At 49.9% G+C, this 24,806-nt stretch overlaps 1 protein-coding gene across 1 annotated transcript in view; it reads right to left on the bottom strand.

Moving 5' to 3' along the window:
- Nucleotides 1–24,806, bottom strand: part of LOC144593825 (phospholipase B1, membrane-associated-like) — a 171,067-nt gene that overhangs the window by 36,946 nt on the left and 109,315 nt on the right. The window contains exons 33-42 of the mRNA XM_078399942.1: nt 24,389–24,462; nt 23,496–23,539; nt 17,115–17,223; nt 14,941–14,992; nt 13,184–13,264; nt 11,443–11,508; nt 10,451–10,551; nt 7,479–7,581; nt 4,892–4,996; nt 1,216–1,287 (exon numbers count right to left, since the gene is read on the bottom strand). Coding sequence (XP_078256068.1) covers nt 1,216–1,287; nt 4,892–4,996; nt 7,479–7,581; nt 10,451–10,551; nt 11,443–11,508; nt 13,184–13,264; nt 14,941–14,992; nt 17,115–17,223; nt 23,496–23,539; nt 24,389–24,462 — 807 coding nt within the window. The remainder of the gene's footprint in view (nt 1–1,215; nt 1,288–4,891; nt 4,997–7,478; nt 7,582–10,450; nt 10,552–11,442; nt 11,509–13,183; nt 13,265–14,940; nt 14,993–17,114; nt 17,224–23,495; nt 23,540–24,388; nt 24,463–24,806) is intronic.

Here is a 24,806-nt window from a genome sequence, read left to right as displayed (position 1 = left end):
ACCTATCCCATTGCAGACATTGAACTTTTCTCTGGACTCGTTACGCCACAATGCTGAGAACTATATTCTGCACTCTGGAATCCTTCACTTTGCGCGGCGTTTTGTACTCGTGTTTGGTCTAATTGTATTAATGCACAGTAAACCCTCATTATTATGGACCTCGTTGTAACGGATTCTGGTTACAGCGGACCGGATCTATAGAACTCCACCACCGGGCCGGGCCGGGCCGGGCTGCCGACGCCATCCCAGACTCACACCACTCCCTGGTAGGGTTGCCAACTGTCCCATATTAGCCGGGACATCCCGAATTTTGGGCTAAATTGGTTTCTCCCGTACAATCAGTCTGAAGAAGGGTCTCGATCCGAAACGTCACCCATTCCTTCTCTCCCGAGATGCTGCCTGACCTGCTGAGTTACTCCAACATTTTGTGAATAAATCGATTTGTACCAGCATCTGCAGTTATTTTCTTATATTATATTCTCCCGTACGGGACCGCCCTTGTCCCGTATTAGGCCCGGGGGGGCGCTGTAGACCTGGACACTGTAGGCCCGGACGCTGTAGGTCCGGACAGTGTAGGCCCAGACAGTGTAGGCCAGGACGCTGTAGGCCTGGACAGTGTAGGCCCGGACGCAGTAGGCCCGGACAGTGTAGGCCCGGACGCAGTAGGACCGGACGCTGTAGGACCGGACGCTGTAGGCCCGAACGCAGTAGGTCTGGACAGTATAGATCCGGACAGTTTAGGTCCGGACAGTGTAGGTTTGGACAATCTAGGTCCGGAGGCCCGGGTGCCGCCTAACGGAGGTTGCATAGCAACCCACCTCCCGGCCCGGGCGGCCGCCATTGGTGAAGCGGGAGCACGTGACCGCTGGCTCGGTGAGGTCACGTGGGGGCGCGGGGCGGTGACGTCATCTTGGGAGTGAGAAAGTTGGCCACCCTACTCCCTGATCACCACCACCCCAGACTCACACCACTCCCTGGCCATTCCCTGAACACCATTCCCTGTTAGGGTTGCCAACTGTCCCGTATTAGCCGGGAAATGCCATATATTGGGCTAAATTGGTTTGTCCTGTACGGGACCGACCTTCGTCCAGTATTAGGCCAGGGGGGGACGCTGAAGGCCGGGATGCTGTAGGCCCGGACGCTGTAGGCCCGGACGCTGTAGGCCCAGATGCTGTAGGCCCGGACGCTGTAGGCCCATCTATTGCGATCTATTACCTGTGACGGGCAGTCCAGAGAGACGTTGGCCGTGACATCTTGGAAGTCGGACTTCTGCCCAACAGGTTGCAACTAAGTAAAAAAAATAAGTTGTTACATTTTCTTGTTGATGGCTGGAGCGACTGACTTAGGGTCTCATGGAAACATAGAAAATAGGTGCAGCAGGAGGCCATTTGGCCCTTCGAGCCAGCACCACCATTCATTGTGATAATGGCTGATCATCCACAATCAGTAGCCCGTGCCTGCCTTCTCCCCGTATCCCTTGATTCCGCTAGCCCCTAGAGCTCTATCTAACTCTCTTTTAAATTCATCCAGTGAAATGGGGGGGGGTCTCATAGAACTCCCATCAGAGAGAGCAGCGGTAGAGTTGCCGCCTCACAGCGCCGGAGACCCGGGTTCGATCCTGACTACGGGTGCTGTCTGCACAGAGTTTGTACGTTCTCCCCGTGACCTGCGTGGGTTTTCTCCGAGATCTCCGGTTTCTTCCCACACTCCAAAGACATGCAGGTTTGTAGGTTAATTGGCTGGGTAAAGGTAAATATTGTCCCTAGTGTGTGTAGGACAGTGTTAATGTGCGGGGATCGCTGGGCGGCGCGGACCCGGTGGGCCGAATGGGCCTGTTTCCGCGCTGTATCTCTAAACTAAACGAAACTAAGAGAGAGCACTCAGGTATGGGTAGAGGTTGGGCAGGTTAAGACTTTGTTCCTTGGAGCGCAGGAGACTGAGGGCTGATCTTATAGCGTATAATATCAAGAGAGGAATAGATAGGGTGAATGAACCGAGTCCTCGACCTCTGGTAGGGGAATCAAGTACTAGAGAGATTAAAATGAGAGGGCAAAGGTTTAATAGGAACCAGAGGAGCAACTTTGAGAATTGGTCGACCATCGATCACCCATTCACACTAGTTTGACGTTATCGCACTTTCTCATCCACTCCCTGCACACGAGGGGGCAATTTACAGAGGGGCAATTAACCTACAAACCCGCACGTCTTTGGGATATGGGAGGGAAACCGGAGCACCCGGAGGAAACTCACGCGGGCTCGGGGAGAACGTACAAACTCCACACACACGCACGCACGCACACACGCACGCACGCCCACACAAACACACGCAGACATGCACGCAAACACATGCACACATGAACACACATGCACACATGTGCACGTACACAAGTGAGCATACACACATGCAGGCACGCACGCACACACGCACACACGCGCACGCACGCACATGCACACGCGCACACACATGCACACACACGTACACACAGTCAGCACCTGAGTTGAGGATGGAACCAGGGTCTTTGGCGCTGTGAGGCAGCAGCTCTACCCGCTGTGCCACCGTGCCGCCCCACAGTGCAGGGACAGGCACGGTGCGGGTTAAATGGCAGCTTTGTCCAGGTGTCAGGGATGAACAGGTTGTCAGCTAATATCTTACCATGTTATTCCAGAGAGCTCTTGCCACCTGTGTGTGGAACCTCCTGCTCAAATGGAAGCAGTCTGGAGCAAAGAACGAAGTGTCTGGATGTCCATTCTAAAGATAAGAGTCATAGAATCATAGAGTGATACAGTGTGGAAACAGGCCCTTCGGCCCAACTCGCCCACACCGGCCAACAATGTCCCAGCTACACTAGTCCCACCTGCCTGCGCTTGGTCCATATCCCTCCAAACCTGTCCTATCCATGTCCAATCCTACTGTTTCTTAAACGATGGGATAGTCCCAGCCTCAACTACCTCCTCTGGCAGCTTGTTCCATACACCCACCACCCACTGTGTGAAAAAGTTACCCCTCGGATTCCTATTCAATCTTTTCCCCTTCACCTTGAACCTTTGTCCTCTGGTCCTCGATTCCCCTACTCTGGGCAAGTGACTCTGTGCATCTACCCGATCTATTCCTCTCATGATTTTGTACACCTCTATAAGATCACCCCTCATCCTCCTGTGCTCCATGGAATAGAGACCCAGCCTACTCAACCTCTCCCTGTAGCTCACACCCTCTAGTCCTGGCAACATCCTCGTAAATCTTTTCTGTGCCCTTTCAAGCTTGACAATATCTTTCCTGTAACATGGTGCCCAGAACTGAACACAGTATTCTAAATGTGGTCTCACCAACGCCTTGTACAACTGCAACATGACCTCCCAACTTCTATACTCAATACTCTTTTCCTGCCCTGTAATTATCAAAATTCAGCCAGCATTATCAGACCCACACCACCCTGGCCACGCTCTCATTTCACCCCTGCCATCGGGAAGAAGGTACAGGAAGCCTCGACCCGAAACGTCACCCATTCCTTCTCTCCAGAGATGCTGCCTGACCCGCTGAGTTGCTCCAGCATTTTGTGTCTGCCTGAAATCTGTAACATCCAGTTAGGCCGAAGATAAACACAAAATGCTGGAGTAACTCAGCAGGACAGGCAACATCTCTGGAGAGAAGGAATGGGTGACGTTTCGGGTCGAGGCCCTTCTTCAGACCCGAAATGTCACCCGTTCCTTCTCTCCAGAGATGCTGCCTGTTCCGCTGAGTTACTCCAGCATGTTGTGACTAACTTCAGTTTAAGCCAGCATCTGCAGTTCCTTCCTACACATCTAGTTAGGCCCTTCGGCTTAACTTGTCCATACCGATCAACATGCCCCATCTACACTAGTCACACCTGCCTGCGTTTGGCACTTGATTTTGTACACCTCTATAAGATCACCCCTCATCCTCCTGCGCTCCAAGGAATACAGCCCCAGCCTACTCAACCTCTCCCTATAGCTCAGGCCCTCGAGTCCTGGCAGCATCCTCGTAAAAAATCCTTGATGGGCTGAATGTCCTAATTCTGCTCCTATGACCGGATGAACATGTCAGAATTCCACCGGGTGGCGCCGTCAGCGATGGCAGCCTCGCCAACGGTCCGTCTGTCTTTTCGTCTTTATTGTTATTTTTAGTGTGTTTAAAAAGTTTGTGTTAATGTTCTCTGGTTTGTTTTATGTGGGGGAGGGGGGCAGGGGGAAACTGTTTTTCAATCTCTTACCCTGACGGAGATGCGATTGTTTTCCGGATCGTATCTCCGGTCACTCTGCGGCCTAACATCATGGAGCTGGCGGCCTTGCTCGAGACTGACTTTGAGCCCCACCGCAGGGCTGTGGACTTACCATCGGAGCCTGCGATCCCTTGCCTGGGATCGACACTCCAACTGCGGCCTGCGGACTTCAACATCGAGGAGCTCACAGTCTCGGGTAGAGACCGATGTCGGGAAGCTCCAAAGTCGCAGAAGGTTCGACTAGCCCCGACCCGGGGTCAGATCGCCCGGTGGGGGGGAGCTGAGACCCCCCCGATGTGGGAGCTTGATCGCCCCGATGCAGAGGGTCCAAACGCCGCCGGCTACGGGAGCCAAGATCGTCCCGTCAACAGAAGGCTCGAGGCCCCCGACCGCGGGAGGACAAAGAAGGGAAGAGATTGAACTTTGTTTCGCCTTCCATCACAGTGAGGAATGTGGAGGAGTCACTGTGGTGGATGTTCATGTTAACATGTATCTTGTGTGTTCTGTTGCTTTTTATTGGTATGACTGTACGGCAAATGACATTCCTCATATGTTGCAAAACATACTTGGCTAATAAAGTGTGATTCTGATTCTGATTCTGAACGGAGGAGAGGGGTCTTTAGATTCCACAATAAACAGGCATTGTCACTTACTTCCAAAATCGGGACCTTCACGTTATGAAAGAACGGTTGCAAGACGACCGTGAAATCTTCTCGAGTGTCGTATCTGCCGGACTCGACGATCATTTGGGTGTGGTGCTGAGGAGAGGGAGGGGGGTGGGGATGGAGGGCAGGAATAGACAGGGGTGAATGCTGTTCCACAGTGAGTCCCCAGTGCCTGGTGTACAGGTTGGTTACTTTTAGTTTAGTTTAGTTCAGAGATACAGCGCGGAAACAGGCCCTTCGGCCCACCGAGCCCGCACCGACCAGCGATCCCCGCACACTAACACACTAGGGACAATTTGTCTGAAGAAGGGTCTCGACCTGAAACGTCACCCATTCCTTCTGTCCAGAGATGCTGCCCGTCCCGCTGAGTTACTCCAGCATCTTTGGACAATTTATATTTATGCCAAGCCAATTGACTATCATTAAGAGCTCTCTCTAACTCCCTCGAAAGCATCCAGACAATTGGCCTCCACTGCCTTCTGAGGCAGAGAATTCCACAGATTCACAACTCTCTGCGTGAAAAAGTTTTTCCTCATCTCCGTTCTAAATGGTCTACCCCCTTATTCTTAAACTGTGGCCCCTTGTTCTGGACTCCCCCAACATTGGGAACATGTTTCCTGCCTCTAACGTGTCCAACTCCTTAATAATCTTATACGTTTCGATAAGATCTCCTCTCATCCTTCTAAATTCCAGTGTATACAAGCCTAGTCGCTCCAGTCTTTCAACATATGATAGTCCCGCCATTCCGGGAATTAACCTAGTAAACCTACGCTGCACGCCCTCAATAGCAAGAATATCCTTCCTCAAATTTGGAGACCAAAACTGCACACAGTACTCCAGGTGCGGTCTCACTAGGGCCCTGTACAACTGCAGAAGGACCTCTTTGCTCCTATACTCAACTCCTCTTGTTATGAAGGCCAACATTCCATTGGCTGTCTTCACTGCCTGCTGTACCTGCATGCTTCCTTTCAGTGACTGATGCACTAGGACACCCAGATCCCGTTGTATGTCCCCTGTTCCTAACTTGACACCATTCAGATAATACTCTGCCTTCCTATTCTTACCACCAAAGTGGATAACCTCACACTTATCCACATTAAACTGCATCTGCCATGCATCCGCCCACTCCAAGTCACCCTGCAACCTCATAGCATCTCCCTCACAGTTCACACTACCACCCAGCTTTAATAATCTTATATATTTCAATAAGATCCCCTCTCATCCTTCTAAATTCCAGAGTATACAAGCCCAATCGCTCCAGTCTTTCATCATACGAAAGTCCCTCCATTCCGGGGATTAACCTCGTGAACCTACGTTGCACTCCCTCAATAGTAAGAATGTCCTTCCTCAAATTTGGAGATCTTTGATTGGACTTTACTGGCTTTATCTTGCACTAAATGTTATTCACGTTATTCCTTTATCATGTATCTGTAGACTGTAAACGGCTCGATTGTAATCACGTATTGTCTTTCTACTGACTGGAGAGCACGCAACAAAAGCTTTTCACTGCACCTCGGTACACGTGACAATAAACTAAACTCAACTAATCTAAGCTACCTTTGGCATAAATCAGCACCTGCAGTTATTTTTATTACTTTTTATCTTTAATCGGACTTTACCGCACTTCAATGTTATATCTTTCCACTGAACATTATTCCCTCTATCATGTATCTGTACACTGTGGCGGCTCGATTGTAATCATGTATTGTCTTTCTACTGACTGGTTAGCACGCAACAAAAGCTTTTCACTGTTCAAAAGCTTTTCCATGACAATAATAATGAACTAAACTACGTTTAATTGATGTCGATTTTCTGAGTCACTCGAGGATAGAGTAATAGAGATAAAGTTATCGTAGAGAAGTTGGGAGGTCATGTTGCAGTTGTATAAAACGTTGGTGAGGCCGCATTTAATTGTGTTCAGTTCTGGGCACCACGTTATAGGAAGGTTGTTGTCAAGCTGGAAAGGGTACAGAGAAGATTTACGAGGATGTTGCCAGGACTAGAGGGTGTGAGCTACAGGGAGAGGTTGAGCAGGCTGGGTCTCTATTCCATGGAGCGCAGGTGGATGAGGGGAGATCTTACAGAGGTGTACAAAATCATGAGAGGAATAGATCGGGGCAGTTGCACAGAGTCTCTTGCCCAAAGTAGGGGAATCGACATAGGTTCAAGGTGAAGGGGGAAAGATTTAATAGGAATCTGATGGGTAACATTTTCACTCAAAGGGTGGTGGGTGTATGGATCAAGCTGCCAGAGGAGGTAGTTGAGGCTGGGACTATCCTAATATTTAAGAAACAGTTAGACAGGTACATGGATAGGACAGGTTTGGAGGGATATGGACCAAACACAGGCAGGTTTGACTAGTGTAGCTGGGACATGTTGGTCGGTGTGGGCAAGTTGGGCCGAAGGGCCTGTTTCCACACGGGATGACGATGACTCTGACCTATGGAGACGGGTGTCAGGGGTTATGGGAAGAAGGCAGGAGAATGGGGTTAGGAGGGAGAGATAGATCAGCCATGATTGAATGGCGGAGTAGACTTGATGGACCGAATGGCCTAATTCTGCTCCTGTGACTTACGAACATGAAGGTATGAGATACCTGGTAGGCCCTGTTGGCTTTGGACATCATCTCCAGCTCTGCAGAGTTCTCACTGGGCTTCAGCACGCAGTAGCACAACATCCTGCAAGTGTACGGCGGACATGTTACTCAGCGCAGAACGCCACCCATCCCCTCGGTTTCAACACCAATCTCCAGGAGTGCTAATCGATAGGGTTGCCAACTTCCTCAAGGTGATGTGACCTCACCCAGCCAGCGGTATTAGGCCCGGGGGGGGCGCTGTAGGCCCAGACGCTGTAGGCCCCGACGCTGTAGGCCCCGACACTGTAGGCCCCGACACTGTAGGCCCCGACACTCTAGGCCCCGACACTCTAGGCCCCGACACTCTAGGCCCCGACACTGTAGGCCCCGACACTCTAGGCCCCGACACTCTAGGCCCTGACACTGTAGGCCCCGACACTGTAGGCCCCGACACTGTAGGCCCGGACACTGTAGGGCTGGACACTATAGGCCGTGAAGCTGTAGGTTCCGACAGTTTAGGCCCTGACAGTTTAGGACCCGACACTCTAGGTTTCCAACATTTTTGCCTCGGACAGTCTGGGTCCATAGGTCCGGGCGCCCCCTAATGGAGGTTGCGTAGCAACCCGTCTCCCGGCCCGGGCGGCCGCCATTGTTGGAACAGGAGCACGTGGCTGCTGGCTGGGTGAGGTCACGTGGGGCGCGGGGCGGTGACGTCACCTTGTCCCTTATTTGGGAGTGAGGAAGTTGGCAACCCTACTAATACGGGACAATGGCGGTCCCGTACGTAACAAACCAATAAAGCCCAAAATACATTGTGATTCTACCTGTTTAAGCTACCTCCTCCGGCAGCTCGTTCCTTACACCCACCTACAAAAAAGGTTGCCCCTCAGGTTCCTATTAAATCTCTCAATCCATAAAATCTATAAAACGCATTAAATCATAAAAGGACTGGGCAAGCTAGATGCAGGAAAAATGTTACCAATGTTGGGGGAGTCCAGAACCAGGGGCCACACAGTCTAAGAATAAAGGGGAGGCCATTTAAAACTGAGGTGAGAAGAAACTTTTTCACCCAGAGAATTGTGAATTTGTGGGATTCTCTGCCACAGAGGGCAATGGAGACCAATTCACTAGATGAATTTAAAAGAGAGTTAGATAGAGCTCTAGGGGCTAGTGGAATCAAGGGATATGGGGAGAAGGCAGGCAAGGGTTACTGATTGTGGATGATCAGCCATGATCACAATGAATGGCGGTGCTGGCTCGAAGGGCTGAATGGCCTCCTCCTGCACCTATTGTCTATGTATCTATGTATTTATGTATGTAAACTCCTGCCAACTAATAATGACTACCTAGTCACACCACGTGACACAAAGTGTTTTCACTGATGGAAGTGTCTTCATCATAACGTTGAATTTTGAATTCTCTAATTTTAGATAACACCGCACCTTATTTGTTCCTCCCCCCCCCACCCCACCTGTCCTCTCAATAAACAATAGACAATAGGTGCAGAAGGAGGCCATTCGGCCCTTCGAGCAAGCACCGCCATTCAATGTGATCATGGCTGATCATTCTCAATCAGTACCCCGTTCCTGCCCTCTCCCCATACCCCCTGACTCCACTATCCTTAAGAGCTCTATCTTGCTCTCTCTTGAATGCATTCAGAGAATTGGCCTCCACTGCCTTCTGAGGCAGAGAATTCCACAGATTCACAACTCTCTGACTGAAAAAGTTTTTCCTCATCTCCGTTCTAAATGGCCCCCATATTCTTAAACTGTGGCCCCTGGTTCTGGACTCCCCCAACATTGGGAACATGTTTCCTGCCTTTAACGTGTCCAACCCCTTAATAATCTTATACGTTTCGATAAGATCCCCTCTCATCCATCTCTTTCCGAATGGGGCACCCCACCCCATTCTTTTCCATCTTCCTCCCCCTTCCCTTGGCCCTCACCCATTTCTCCGACCGTCCCACCCTCCATCCCCCCCACCCTCTTTCACCGTACCCCTCCCTCAGGCTTCACGCTGCACTCCTCCTCTCTCCTCATCAACCCCCTTTTGAATAAAAAGGAACTGCAGATGCAGCTTTATACCCAAGATAGTCACAAAGTGCTGGAGTAACTCAGCGGGTCAGGCAGCATCTCTGGAGAACATGGATGATTGACGTTTCGGGTCGAGACCCTTCTTCAGACTCAAGAAAGGTCTGAATGTCTGAAGAAGAGTCTTGTCGTACGAGGAAAGATTGGAAAGACTAGGCTTGCATTCACTGGCGTTTAGAAGGATGAAAGGGGATCTTATAGAGACGTATAAAATTATAAAAGCTAGATGCAGGAAAAATGTTCCCAATGTTGGGGGAGTCCAGATCCAGGGGCCACAGTTTAAGAATAAAGGGGAGGCCATTTAAAACTGAGGTGAGAAGGAACATTTTCACCCAGAGAATTATGAATTTGTGGAATTCTCTGCCACAGAGGGCAGTGGAGGCCAATTCACTGGATGAATTTAAGGGAGAGTTAGATGGAGCTCTGGGGGCTAGTGGAATCAAGGGATGTGGGGAGAAGGCAGGCACGGGTTACTGATTGTGGATGATCAGCCATGATCACAGTGAATGGCGGTGCTGGCTCGAAGGGCCAAATGGCCTCCTCCTGCACCTATTGTCTATGTTTCTATGTTTCTCTGGCCCAAAACGTCACCTAATTCCTTCTTTGCCACTGTATGTTTTTTCTTCTTTTTTTTCTTCTTTTTCTTTCTTTCTTTTTTTCTTTTTTTTTTCTTTCCTAATCAGATGTGCAGCACTTTGGTCAACGTGGGTTGTTTTTAAATGTGCTATATAAATAAAATTGACTTGACTTGACTTGACTTGACTCCAGAGATGCTGCCTGGCCTGCTGAGTTACTCCAGCATTTTGTGTCTATCTTCGGTGTAAAACAGCACCTGCAGTTCCTTCCTACATGAAGTATATATGTTAGTTACAATTACTGTACCTCATTAGTACTCTGGGGCAGCTCAGCATCTTATCCTGATAAAGACTTCTCAGTGGAATGAGCTGCAAAACTTCGATTAGGTTGACAAAGGCTCTGGGAACCTAAAGAAGTTTAGTTTAAACGTCAAAGTTTGTAAAGCATTCAGGGTTCACAGATACAGCATGGAAACATTCTCTCCAACACAGCACGTCCGCGCCGGCCAGCGATCGCTAGTTTCATTCTTCAAACTAGGGGCAATTTACAGAAGCCAGTTAACCAACAAACCTGCACGTCTTTGGAGTGTGGGAGGAAACGGAAGATCCCGGAGAAAACCCACGCAGGTCACGGGGAGAACGTGCAAACTCCGTACAGACGGCACCCGTAGTCGGGATGGAACCCGGGTCTCTGGCGATGTGAGGCAGCAACTGTACCCACTGCGCCACCGTGCCGACCCTACCTGCTTTGATATGTTTGGACAGCATGCAGAACAGAGCTTTTCACTATTCTACGTAGGGGTTGCCAACAATCTCACTCCCAAGTACGGGACAAGGTGACATCACTGCCCCGCGCCCCATGTGACCTCACCCAGCCAGCGGCCACGTGCTCCCGCTCCAACAATGGCGGCCGCCCCGGCCCGGAGGCGGGTTGCCAAGCAACCTACGTTTGGCGAACACACTGTCTCGGCCTACAGTGACCCATGGGCCTACAGCGGCCAGCGGGCCTAATACGGGACAAGGGCGGTCCCGTACGGGACAAACCAATTTAACCCAAAATACGGGATGTCCCGGCTAATACGGGACAGTTGGCAACCCTAGTTTCACGGTACATGTGACAACAACAAACCTAAACCTATATGATGACCTGCTAGAACATTTTATTTGAACCACTGCACGATTTTATTCAAATGACGCCAACGTCAAACGTGAGATCAATTCGCCTTGGGCAACAGACAGGGAGACTGGGCGGCTGTCAGTGGGTTGGGGTGTGAGACACAAGGCCTATCATGGACCTACCTCATTGTGGAGAATATCCAGTGCTTCCTCTATCCGCTTGGCAAAGTTTATCGCAGAGAAATAGGCCTGGGAGGAGCAAACGGAGAACAGTTTAAGGTCAACAATCTATAAATACGTGGAGATAAGACACCACTGGGGAAAGTGGTTGTGATGTTCCCCTTTCATGCTGCTCTGAGAAATGTAAACATAGACAATAGGTGCAGGAGGAGGCCATTTGGCCCTTCGTGTCAGCACCGCCATTCATTGTGATCATGGCTGATCATTCTCAATCAGTAACCCGTGCCTGCCTTCTCCCCATATTCCTTGATTCCACTAGCCCCTAGAGCTCTATCTAACTCTCTCTTAAATTCATCCAGAGAATTGGCCTCCACTGCCCTCTGTGGCAGAGAATTCCACAAATTCACAACTCTCTGGGTGAAAAAGTTCCTTTTCACCTCAGTTTTAAATGGCCTCCCCTTTATTCTTAGACTGTGTGGCCCCTGGTTCTGGACTCGCCCAACATTGGGAACATTTTTCCTGCATCTAGCTTGTCCAGCCCTTTTATAATTTTATACGTCTCCAGCACTTTGCTTCCACACAGGTACATGGATAGGACAGGTTTAGAGAGATATGGGCCAAACACAGGAAGGTGGGAATAATGTAGATGGAATATGCTGGTCGGTGTGGGCAAGTTGGGCCGAAGGGCCTGTTTCCACGCTTGTATGACCCGATGGCTCTATAAATGAATCTCTCAATTTCCTGAGCATTTTCGAGAATTGAATTGATTTAAAGATACAGCATGGAAACAGGCCCCTCAGCTCATCACACCGACCATTGACAACCCCCTTCACATTAGTTCAATGTTATCCCACTTTTGCATTCACTTCCTGCACTTTTAGGGCAATTTTATAGACGCCAATCAACCTATATATCCTTGTGCCTTTGGAGTGTGAGAGGAAACCGGAGCACCCGGAGAAAACCCACGCGGTCACGGGGAGAACGTACAAACTCCACACAGACAGCACCCGAGGTCAGGATGGAACCCGGGTCTCTGGCACTGTGAGGCAGCTAGTGAGACCACACCTGGAGTACTGTGTGCAGTTTTGGTCTCCAAATTTGAGGAAGGACATTCTTGCTATTGAGGGCGTGCAGCGTAGGTTTACTAGGTTAATTCCCGGAATGGCGGGAATGTCATATGTTGAAAGACTGGAGCAACTGGGCTTGTATACACTGGAATTTAGAAGGATGAGAGGGGATCTTATTGAAACATATAAGATTATTAAGAGGTTGGACACGTTAGAGGCAGGAAACATGTTCCCAATGTTGGGGGAGTCCAGAACCAGGGGCCACAGTTTAAGAATAAGGGGTAGGCCATTTAGAACGGAGATGAGGAAAAACCTTTTTCACTCAGAGTTGTAAATCTGTGGAATTCTCTGCCTCAGAAGGCAGTGGAGGCCAATTCTCTGGATGCTTTCAAGAGAGAGTTAGATAGAGCACTTAAGGATAGTGGAGTCAGGGGGTATGGGGAGAAGGCAGGAACGGGGTACTGATTGTGAATGATCAGCCATGATCACATTGAATGGCGGTGCTGGCTCGAAGGGCCCAATGGCCTCCTCCTGCACCCATTGTCCATTGTGTATTGCAGCAACTCTACCAGCTGCAGTTTATTCCACAGGAGATTAAGATGCCTACGTGAGATCCTCGTTGTCGCTACAGAGCCGTGACATTCCTGTCCCGCAACACACAGAGAGAGGCTCCTTACCGAATCCGTGCAGTAGTTGCACAAGTCGTTACCCCCGATAAACACGTTTATTATCTTCCAGTCATTCTGAAAATCGATTTTCTGCAAAAGAAAGCAAGAAGGACTCGCCTTTAGAGAGGATATGAGGAGGAACATCTTTAGCCAGAGAGTGGTGGATTTGTGGAATTTATTGCTACAGATAATCATAAATCTTCTCTGCACCCTTTCCATCCTCTCCATCCATGACAGCCTTAGACAATAGACAATAGACAATAGGTGCAGGAGGAGGCCATTCGGCCCATTGAGCCAGCACCGCCATTCAATGTGATCATGGCTGATCATTCTCAATCAGTACCCCGTTCCTGCCTTCTCCCCATACCCCCTGACTCCGCTATCCTTAAGAGCTCTATCCAGCTCTCTCTTGAATGCATTCAGAGAATTGGCCTCCACTGCCTTCTGAGGCAGGGAATTCCACAGATTCACAACTCTCTGACTGAAAAAGTTTTTCCTCATCTCCGTTCCAAATGGCCTGCCCCTTATTCTTAAACTGTGTGACCCCTGGTTCTGGACTCCCCCAACATCGGGAATATGTTTCCTGCCTCTAACGCGTCCAACCCCTTAATAATCTTCCTATAGGCTTCCTATTGCAGGGCAACCAGAAATGCACACAATGCTCCAGCTGCGGTCTTTAGAGATACAGCGTGGAAACAGGCCCTTCGGCCCACCGAGTCCGCGCCGACCAGCGATCCCCGCGCACTAACGCTATCCTACACACACTAGGGACAATTTACAATTTTACAAAAAGCCAATTAACCTACAAACCCGCACGTCTTTGGAGTGTGGGGGGAAACTGGAGAAAACCCACGCGGGTCACGGGGAGAACGTACAAACCCCGCACAGACAGCATCCGTAGTCGGGATGGAACCCGGGTCACTGGCATTGTCAGGCAGCAACTCTACCGCTGCGCCACCGTGCCACCATTTAAAGGGATCCGAGCGCCAGTTTCTTCACACGGTGGACATGGAACGAGTTGCCTGAGGATGTTGTCGTCGAGGGAACAATGGCAAGGTGCTTAATCAGTGCATGGGGAGGGAAAGGTTTGAGGGATGTAAAACTGTTCTACCTAGGAACACTGAAGAAGTCTGGTCTACCCCAACAGCTGCTGACGACCTTCTACCGCTGCACCATAGAGAGCATCCTAACGCATGGCATCCCTGTGTGGTACCTCAGCTGCACAGAGGCAGAGAGGAAAGCTCTTCAGAGGGTAGTCCATAGAGCTCAGAGGACCATCGGAACACAGCTACCAGCCTTGGAGGGCATCTACAACACACGATGCCTCAGAAAAGCCACCAGCATTCACAAAGACTCTTCACACCCCTGCAACAGTCTGTTCGAACTTCTACCATCGGGCAGACGATACAAGGCCTTCTACGCCCGCACCTCCAGACTCAGGAACAGCTTCATCCCCAGGGCCATAGCTGCTATGAACCGGTCCTGCTGAGCCGGATGGTCACATCGCACAGTGAACCGGCACAGACCTACTTGCACTTTATTCTGTTTTATAACTGTTACAATTTGTTTCATTAGGTTGTTTAAATGAATACTGACTAGCTAATTAATTTATGGCATCATATGGGAGGCGCATTCCCAATCTCGTTGTACCCCTGTACAATGACAATAAAGATATATTGTATTGTATTGTAAATGGATGGTCTCCATTCGCCACTTTGATCAAAGATTCAAGAAAGGAAAAAGATTTCTAATGAAGTAAATCTCACCGAATTGTTTCTCATGATGTTCACCAATCTTCGCGCTTGGCCTGGAAGGTCTCTAGATGTAGGGGGAGAAAATGTACTTGGTGAATGAGAATACTTCTCTGAACACGGAGGTGTAAAGTGGCCACAGCACAGGCCTTAAGGTTCATAAGACATCCGAGCAGAATTAGGCCATTCGACCCATCTAGTCCACTCCGCCATTCAATCGTGGCTGATCTATCTCTCCCTCCTAACCCCATTCTCCTGCCTTCTCCCCATAACCTCCGACACCCGTACTAATCAAGAATCTATCTAACTACGGCTTAAAAATATCTACTGACTTGGCCTCCACACCCTTCTGTGGCAGGCAAAGAATTCCACAGTTTCACCACCCTCTGACTTAAAGAAATTCCTCCTCATCTCCTTCCTAAAGGAATGTCCTTTAGAATTCTGAGGCTGTGCCCTCTGGTCCTAGACTCTCCCACTAGTGGAAACATCCTCCCCACATCCTCTCTCGATCATTCTCAATCAGTACCCCGTTCCTGCCTTCTCCCCATACCCCCTGACTCTGCTATCCTTAAGAGCTCTAACTAGCTCTCTCTTGAATGCATTCAGAGAATTGGCCTCCACTGCCTTCTGAGGCAGAGAATTCCACAGATTCACAACTCTCCGTGAAAAAGTTTTTCCTCATCTCCGTTCTAAATGGCCTACCCCTTATTCTTAAACTGTGTGACCCCTGGTTCTGGACTCCCCCAACATTGGGAACATGTTTCCTGCCTCTAACGTGTCCAACCCCTTAATAATCTTATATGTTTCGATAAGATCCCCTCTCATCCTTCTAAATTCCAGTGTATACAAGCCTAGTCGCTCCAGTCTTTCAACATATGACAGTCCCGCCATTCCGGGAATTAACCTGGTGAACCTACGCTGCACGCCCTCAACAGCCCTCCTGGGATCATTCTCGTAAACCTCCTCTGGAGCCAGCACATCCTTCCTCAGATTTGTGGCCCAGAGGATAGGGCTGATAAAGTTACCAAGTTCAATGCGGTCCCCAGTGGCCCTTCTTTGTTCTTGGCCCCCCCCCCCCCCCCCCTCCATACCGGGCCGCTCCTTGTTCTCGGTGGAAGCATTATTATATTAGGATAATAGCTTTTGGGCCCCCATAGCTTTGGTGCTGCAGTAGAGTTGCTGCCTTACAGAGAATGCAGCGCCGGAGACACGGGTTCCATCCTGACTACGGGCGCCGTCTGTACGGAGTTTGTACGTTCTCCCCGTGACCTGCGTGGGTTTTCACCGAGATCTTCGGTTTCCTCCCACACTCCAAAGACGTGCAGGTTTGTAGGTTAATTGGCTTTTTAAATGTAAAAATTGTCCCCAGTGGGTGTAGGATAGTGTTAATGTGCGGGGATCGCTGGTCGGCGCGGACCCGTGGGGCTGAAAGGGCCTGTTTCCGCGCTGTATCTCTAAACTAAACAACCACTGCCAAGTGGATTCCAAAGCATTCGCTGCCTAGGTTTGGTCCTCCCTATGTTCCCACAATGCCCTAGGAGTAGGCCTATTCGAGCCAGCACCCCCATTCAATATGATCATGGCTGACCATCTAAAATCAGTACCCCGTTCCTGCTTTTTCCCCAAATCCTTTGAATCCGTTAGCCCTAAGAGCTAAATCTAACTCTCTCTTGAATTCATCCAGTGAATTGGCCTCCACTGCCTTCTGTGGCAGAGAATTCAACAGATTCACAACTCTCTGGGTGAAAAAGTTTTCCCTCATCTCAGTCCTAAATAGCCTACCCCTTATTCTTAAATTTAGAGACACAACGCAGAAACAGGCCCTTCGGCCCACCGAGTCCGCACCGACCAGCGATCCCCGCACATTAACACTAGTCCTACGCACACTAAGGACGATTTACAGAAGCCAATTAACTGACAAACCTGCACATCTTTGGAGTGTGGGAGGAAACCGGAGCACCCGGAGAAAACCCAGGTGGTCACGGGGAGAACGTGCAAACTCCACACTGACAGCACCCATGTCGGGATGGAACCCGGGTCTCTGGCGCTGTGAGTGAGGCAGCAACTCTACCGCTGCCATTGGAAGAACCAAACAACCTCCCCCTGCACAGGTTACAATGAGAATCCCAGCTTAGTCCCAGGGCAAAACCTTGACCTTTCGAGATAACGGTCACGGGGAGAGAACGTACCCGGCCAAAGCTCCAGGGAAAGCTTGATTCAGGAACACGTTTGGCTTCTCAACGCCTCCTTTCCCAGTCGAGAAACCAGTCAAAGACGGGTTAAATTCACGGAGGATATCTGAGGGAGAGAAACGAGGCAGATATTACACGGAGAATCGGTTCTGGCCGTCACGCAGTGCAGGGCAAGGTTACAACCGGTGGTATTTTCTCATGGGCTGATTTTGAAATGAATGAGGCCAGCAGGGAGATTTGGATGGGAAAGACATCCAATCTGTCCTTGCTCAAAGCCGGACACACAATGCTCAGCGGGACAGGCAGCATCTCTGGAGACAAGGAACGGGTGACGTTTTTCGGGTCTGAAGTCAAGTCAAGTCAATTTTATTTGTATAGCACGTTTAAAAACAACCCACGTTGACCAAAGTGCTGTACATCAGTTCAGGTACTAAGAAACGAACATACAATGGCACACAAACATAACAGCACATACATAAACAGTTCACAGCGCCCCCTCAGAGGGCCTCAAACGCTAGGGAGTAGAAATAGGTTTTGAGCCTGGACTTAAAGGAGTGGATGGGGGGGGCAGTTCTGATGGGGAGAGGGATGCTGTTCCACAGTCTAGGAGCTGCAACCGCAAAAGAGTGGTCACCCCTGAGCTTAAGCCTAGACCGCGGGATAGTCAGTAGCCCCAAGTCGGCCGACCTGAGGGACCTGGAGATAGAGTGGTGGGTTAGAAGATTTTTGATATGTGGGGGGGCAAGCCCGTTTAGTGCTTTGTATGTGAAGAAGGGTCTCGACCCGAAACGTCACCCATTCCTTCTCTCCGGGGATGCTTCCCGTCACATTGAGTTACTCCAGCATTTTGTGTCTATCTTCGGTGTAAACCAGCATCTGCGGTTCCTTCCTACACACATCATTGCTCAAAGGTGGACTAGGAATAATCCCACCCCAATCTTCCATCCAACCTTTGCTTCATTCATGTGCAGGAAGGAACTGCAGATGCTGGTGACCGGGCTTGGCTGGCGGTGAGGGGAGCCCTCCCAGTCAGATCCTTCCTGCACCGCCGGAACCACACTACCAGCCAAAGATACTAGAGGAGCAAGATGGATCACTCCATTGAAATCGCCTGTACTGAAGTGTAATCCGCAAAGGAGCGTAACGTCCGCCATTTTAGTAAGCAAAACCCGCCGTTTGCTCTGCCTCTCGCAGTGTAACCAGTGTTGTGGGGGAACAGTATGTGTGATGATACCATTAAAATGCAGAATATATCTCATCTATCAACTCACAGATTTTTGTTATTTTTCTTTTTAAATGTTTCTGCAAGTTTCTGCCTACTAAAATGGCGCCGTGACGTACTACGGTTTTACGGGTCGAATGGTCTATCTTGTTCCTCTGGTATCTTTGCTACCAGCGCACGCTGCCCTCGGGACGGCTGCTATGGAGAGGAGACGGTTGCCCACCTCTTCACAGAGTGTGGATTTGTCAAGCGAGTCTGGAGAGGTCTGCAGGGGTCCCTGTCACGATTTATTCCGAGCAGCTCCGTCACAGAGGACTCTGTGATCTACGGACTGTTCCCAGGGACTCATTCAGAGACTGGCATCGAGCGCTGCTGGAAGCTCGAGCTTTGATGACCTCCCAGCGGAGCGAGCTGTCCGTGGGGGAATGTTGCCGACTGGCCCGCTGCAGACTGCAGGAGTACGTGCTGAGGGACGCACTGAAGCTTGGTGCAGCCAATGCCAAGGCCCTGTGGGGGAGGACCACAGTCTAGGGTCCTTCCGCTGCTGGACATGGGGGGCAGGGTGTGGTGGAGAGAGACGCCCCTCCAAATAGGAGAAGGGATTCCACGCCAGTGGGCCACATGAGTGGCAAGAGTGGGGGGTAAAGTTGTGTCATTGGTGTGTTGAATGCAGGTATAGCCTTCGAGAATGTTGAATGGAGATTTGGAAGGAACATGTTTTGTATATATTTATTTCTTGAATAAAGTATTTTTTGATAATAATTTTTTTAAATGCCGAAGATAGACAATAGACAATAAGTGCAGGAGGAGGCTATTCGGCCCTTCAAGCCAGCACCACAATTCAATGTGATCATGGCTGATCATTCTCAATCAGTACCCCGTTGCTGCCTTCTCCCCATACCCCCTGACTCCGCTATCCTTAAGAGCTCTATCCAGACACAAAGTGCTAGAATAACTCAGGTTGGGACCCTTCTTCAGACTCCCAGAAAGATAATGGCCCTTATGTGGGGTCATGATCCAAGCAAGAGTAAGTAGGAAGAGGTGCCCGAGAGTTGTCGCCCAGCCTCTGTGTGCGGCAGAGGTCAGCGCGCCAGACTACCACGCCACCTCCCTTGACTTCGGGTTTGGTTATCAAGTCGGGGTTGCTGCAGAGGGTTTACGTTCAGGGGGGGAGAAGTTGGAGTAGGTCAGGGGAGTGGAATTCTCTATGGAACGTTAGAGGCAGGGAACATGTTCCCAATGTTGGGGGAGTCCAGTACCAGGGGCCACAGTTTAAGAATAAGGGGTAGGCCATTTAGAACTGAGATGAGGAAAAACTTTTTCAGTCAGAGAGTTGTGAATCTGTGGAATTCTCTGCCTCAGAAGGCAGTGGAGGCCAATTCTCTGAATGCATTCAAGAGAGAGCTAGATAGAACTCTTAAGGATATGGGGAGAAGGCAGGAACGGGGTACTGATTGAGAATGATCAGCCACGATCACATTGAATGGTGGTGCTGGCTCGAAGGGCCAAATGGCCTCCTCCTGCACCTATTGTCTATTGTCTATTGAGTGGAAAAGTTAAGCCGCCGGGATAAGTCTGAGACCACCAGCGCCTCCTCACGAGGCAAGGGTGAACTACAGGGAGAATGGGATCAACAGCGCCCCCTCTCGAGGCAAGGGTGAACTACAGGGAGAATGGGATCAACAGCGCCCCCTCTCGAGGCAATGTTGAACTGCAGGGAGAATGGGATCAACAGCGCCTCCTCTCGAGGCAAGGGTGACACTACAGGGAGAATGGGATCAACAGCGCCCCCTCTCGAGGCGAGAGTGAACTGCAGGGAGACAATAGACAATAGACAAGAGGTGCAGGAGGAGGCTATTCGGCCCTTTGAGCCAGCACCACCATTCAATGTGATCATGGCTGATCATTCTCAATCAGTGCCCCGTTCCTGCCTTCTCCCCATACCCCCTGACTCCGCTATCCTTAAGAAGCCGGAGATCGCCGCACCCACTCCTGCGACGACCAGGACTGAGCTGCTGGGACACTGAAAGTAAGCGTGCAGGTACAGCAGGCAGTGAAGAAAGCCAATGGAATGTTGGCCTTCATAACAAGAGGAGTTGAGTATAGGAGCAAAGAGGTCCTTCTGCAGTTGTACCGGGCCCTGGTGAGACCGCACCTGGAATACAGTGTGCAGGTTTGGTCTCTAAATTTGAGGAAGGACGTCCTTGCTATTGAGGCAGTGCAGCGTAGGTTCACGAGGTTAATCCCTGGGATGGTGGGACTGACATATGAGGAAAGATTGGAACGACTGGGCTTGTATTCACTGGAATTTAGAGGGATGAGAGGGGATCTTATAGAGATGTATAAAATTATAAAAGGACTGGACAAGCTAGATGCAGGAAAAATGTTCCCAATGTTACATAGAAACATAGAAACATAGAAAATAGGTGCAGGAGTAGGCCATTCGGCCCTTCGAGCCTGCACCGCCATTCAATATGATCATGGCTGATCATCCAGCTCAGTAACCTGTACCTGCCTTCTCTCCATACCCCCTGATCCCTTTAGCCACAAGGGCCACATCTAACTCCCTCTTAAATATAGCCAATGAACTGGCCTCAACTACCTTCTGTGGCAGAGAATTCAACAGGCTCACCACTCTCTGTGTGAAGAAATGTTTTCTCATCTCGGTCCTAAAAGACTTCCCCCTTATCCTTAAGCTGTGACCCCTGGACTTCCCCAACATCGGGAACAATCTTCCCGCATCTAGCCTGTCCAACCCCTTAAGAATTTTATATGTTTCAATAAGATCCCCCCTCAGTCTTCTAAATTCCAGCGAGTACAAGCCGAGTCTATCCAGTCTTTCTTCATATGAAAGTCCTGCCATCCCAGGAATCAATCTGGTGAACCTTCTCTGTACTCCCTCTAAGGCTAGAATGTCTTTCCTCAGATTAGGAGACCAAAACTGCACACAATACTCCAGGTGCGGTCTCACCAAGGCCCTGTACAACTGCAGCAGAACCTCCCTGCTCCTATGTTGGGCGAGTCCAGAACCAGGGGCCACACAGTCAAAGAATAAAGAGGAGGCCATTTAAAACTGAGGTGAGAAAAAACTTTTTCACCCAGAGAGTTGTGAATTTGTGGAATTCTCTGCCACAGAGGGCAGTGGAGGCCAATTCACTGGATGAATTTAAAAGAGAGTTAGATAGAGCTCTAGGGGCTAGCAGAATCAAGGGATATGGGGAGAAGGCAGGCACGGGGTACTGATTGTGGATGATCAGCCATGATCACAATGAATGGCGGTGCTGGCTCGAAGGGCCAAAGGGCCTCCTCCTGCACCTATTTTCTATGTCTATGACAAGCACGAGATCGCCAGTGTACACATGCGTTCAGACGGTGAGGTGCAGCGCCCCCGTGTGGTCCTGGACTTTATTACCACTGTAAATAAAACATATCAGGTGAGTTCCAATGTCAGTGTGGTCAATGCACCAACCCAGCGTCATCTCTGACGCCACAGGTATGATCTGCTTGGATAGCATGCAAGACAAAGCTTTTTTACTGTACCTCACTCAGTACACATGACAATAATAGTAAACCTAAAACGAAATCAAAGACAGGCACAAAAAGCTGGAGTAACTCAGCGGGTCAGGCAGCATCTCTGGAGAGACGGAATGGGTGACGTTTCGGGTTGAGACCTTTTTTTCAGACTGGGAGTTAGGGGGAGTGGGAAACGAGAGATATAGACGGTGATGTAGAGAGATAGAGAACAAATGAATGAAAGATAGGCAAAAAGGTGACGATGATAAAGGAAACAGGCCATTCATTGTCAGCTGTGGGCTAGGTGAAAACGTGTTACAGACAATGAGACTCAACAGAACGAAAGTGAAACTAGAAACTTTTGGGCGGCACGGTGGCGCAGCGGTAGAGTTGCTGCCTTACAGCGAATGCAGCGCCGGAGACCCGGGTTCCATCCCGACTACGGGCGCCGTCTGTACGGTGTTTGTACGTTCTCCCCGTGACCTGCGTGGGTTTTCTCCAAGATCTTCGGTTTCCACCCACTCCAAAGACGTGCAGGTATGTAGGTTAATTGGCTTGGTAAATGTCAAAGAATTGTCCCTAGTGTGTGTAGGATAGTGTTAGTGTGCGGGGATCACTGGGCGGCGCGGACCCGGTGGGCTGAAAGGGCCTGTTTCCGCGTTGTATCTTTAAACGAAACTTTTTAAACTTAAAAAAAACAAATGAATGAAAGATGTGCAAGGACACAACGATGATAAAGGAAACTGGCCATTGTTAGCTGAGGGCTAGGTGAAAACGAGTTACAGACAATGAGACTCAACAAGACCACAGTGAAACTAGTACAACGACCAGGGTGGGAGTGGGACGGGGAGAGAGGGGATGCAAGGGTTACTTGAAGTTAGAGAAGTCAATATTGATGCCTCTGGGTTTAAAAAAAAACCTGCAGATGCTGGTTTAAATCGAAGGTAGACACAAAATGCTGGAGTAACTCAGCGGGTCAGGCAACATCTTGGGAGAGAAGGAATGGGTGATGTTTCGGGTCGAGACCCTTCTGCAGACTGATGTCAGGGGAGTGAGCGGGACAAAGATAGAATGTAGTCGGAGACAGGAAGACTAGTGGGCAAACTGGGCTGAGCCAGCGGAAGATCAAGCAGGTTAAGACGGACTGAGAGGATGTCAGACGGACTGACCGCCTTAACCTACCTGATCTCCCGGTGGCTCAGCACTTCAACTCCCCCTCCCACTCCCAGTCTGACCTTTCTGTCCTGGGCCTCCTCCATTGTCAGAGTGAGGCCCAGCGCAAATTGGAGGAACAGCACCTCATATTTCGCCTGGGTAGTTTACACCCCAGCGGTATGAACATTGACTTCTCTAACTTCAGGTCGTCCTTGGTTTCCCTCTCTCTCCATCCCCTCCCCCTTCCCAGTTCTCCCACTAGTCTTCGTGTCTCCGACTACGTCCTATCTCTATCCTGCCCCCTCCCCTGACATCCGTCTGAAGAAGGGTCTCGACCCGAAACGTCACCCATTCCTTCTCTCCCGAGATGCTGCCTGACCCGCTGAGTTACTCCAGCATTTTGTGTCTGTCCTCTGGGTTGCAAGATGCCCAAGCGAAATATGAGATGCTGTTACTCCACTAAAACTCAGTGGTATTGATGTACTTACTTGGCAGAGTTGTGGTGGTCTGCAATGACCCATCCCCACCAATGCTGTACACAAAACATAAACATCGAACAAATAAATCAACCTCCGGAAAAAATACTCCCGAAAAGATTTTTACAAACATCTTATATTTTTCATATTTTCTTGTAACACTGATTCAAGATTCAAGATTCAAGATTCAAGATCCAATTTATTGTCACATGTACCAATTGAGGTCCAGTGAAATTCGAGTTACCATACAGTCAAATTTGAGTTACCATACAGCCATACTAAGTGAAAAGCCACATAAACTACAATTTGAGTTACCATACAGCCACATAAAGGAAAATCTAACGTAAACATCCAGCACAGCGGATTCCACATTCCTCACTGTGATGGAAGGCAATAAAGTTCAAGCATCTTCCTCTTTGTTCGCCCGATACATGAGGAGTAAGTAGATGAGGCAGGTGTTATCACAACGGTTTAGAAACATGTGGATAAGTACATGGAAGGGACAAGGGTGGGACCGCCCTTGTCCCTTATTAGGCCCGTGGGCCGCTGTAGGCCTGGACAGTGTAGGCCCGGAGGCCCGGGCACTGCCTAACGGAGGTTGCATAGCAACCCACCTCCCGGCATGGGCGGCCGCCATTGGTGGAGCGGGAGCACGTGGCCTCTGGCTGAGTGAGGTCACGTGGGGCGGTGATGTCACCTTTTGTTCCTTATTTGGGAGTGAGGAAGTTGGCAACCCTATTCGTATCGTATGGTAGCATTTGACTATTGGTTGGCGTGAGCGAGTTGGGCCGAAGAGCCTGTTTCCGTGCTATGTGACTGCGACTCTCTAATGCAAGACCATCAGTGCTCTGCATCTCTCACTGGCTGCTCACCGTTGCTCTTCTGCGGGTCACGGAGTCACGTACCTGAAGGCCAGCCCTCTGTACTGTGTTAACACATCCAGAACATTGTTGGGATTCGAACCGATCCCATTCCCTGCCTGAAAAACATAAGGAGCAGTGTTGACCTCTCTCGCGAAGACCAAAGACATTCTTCTTTGGTGGTCCAATTCTATCCTGCCATCGTAGAGTCTGTCCTCTAGGGCGGCACGGTGGCGCAGCGGTAGAGTTGCTGCATTACAGTGAATGCAGCGCCGGAGACTCAGGTTCGATCCTGACTACGGGCGCCGTCTGTTGGAGTTTGTACGTTCTCCCCGTGACCTGCGTGGGTTTTCTCTGAGATCTTCGGTTTCCTCCCACACTCCAAAGAAGTACAGGTTTGTAGGTTAATTGGCTGGGCAAATGTAAAAAAAAAAAATGGTCCCTAGTGTGTGTAGGATAGTGT

This window comes from Rhinoraja longicauda, chromosome 5 (assembly GCF_053455715.1).
Source record: "Rhinoraja longicauda isolate Sanriku21f chromosome 5, sRhiLon1.1, whole genome shotgun sequence".
Classification (NCBI taxonomy): Eukaryota; Metazoa; Chordata; class Chondrichthyes; order Rajiformes; family Arhynchobatidae; genus Rhinoraja; species Rhinoraja longicauda.
This window is presented reverse-complemented; position numbering and strand designations above follow the sequence as displayed.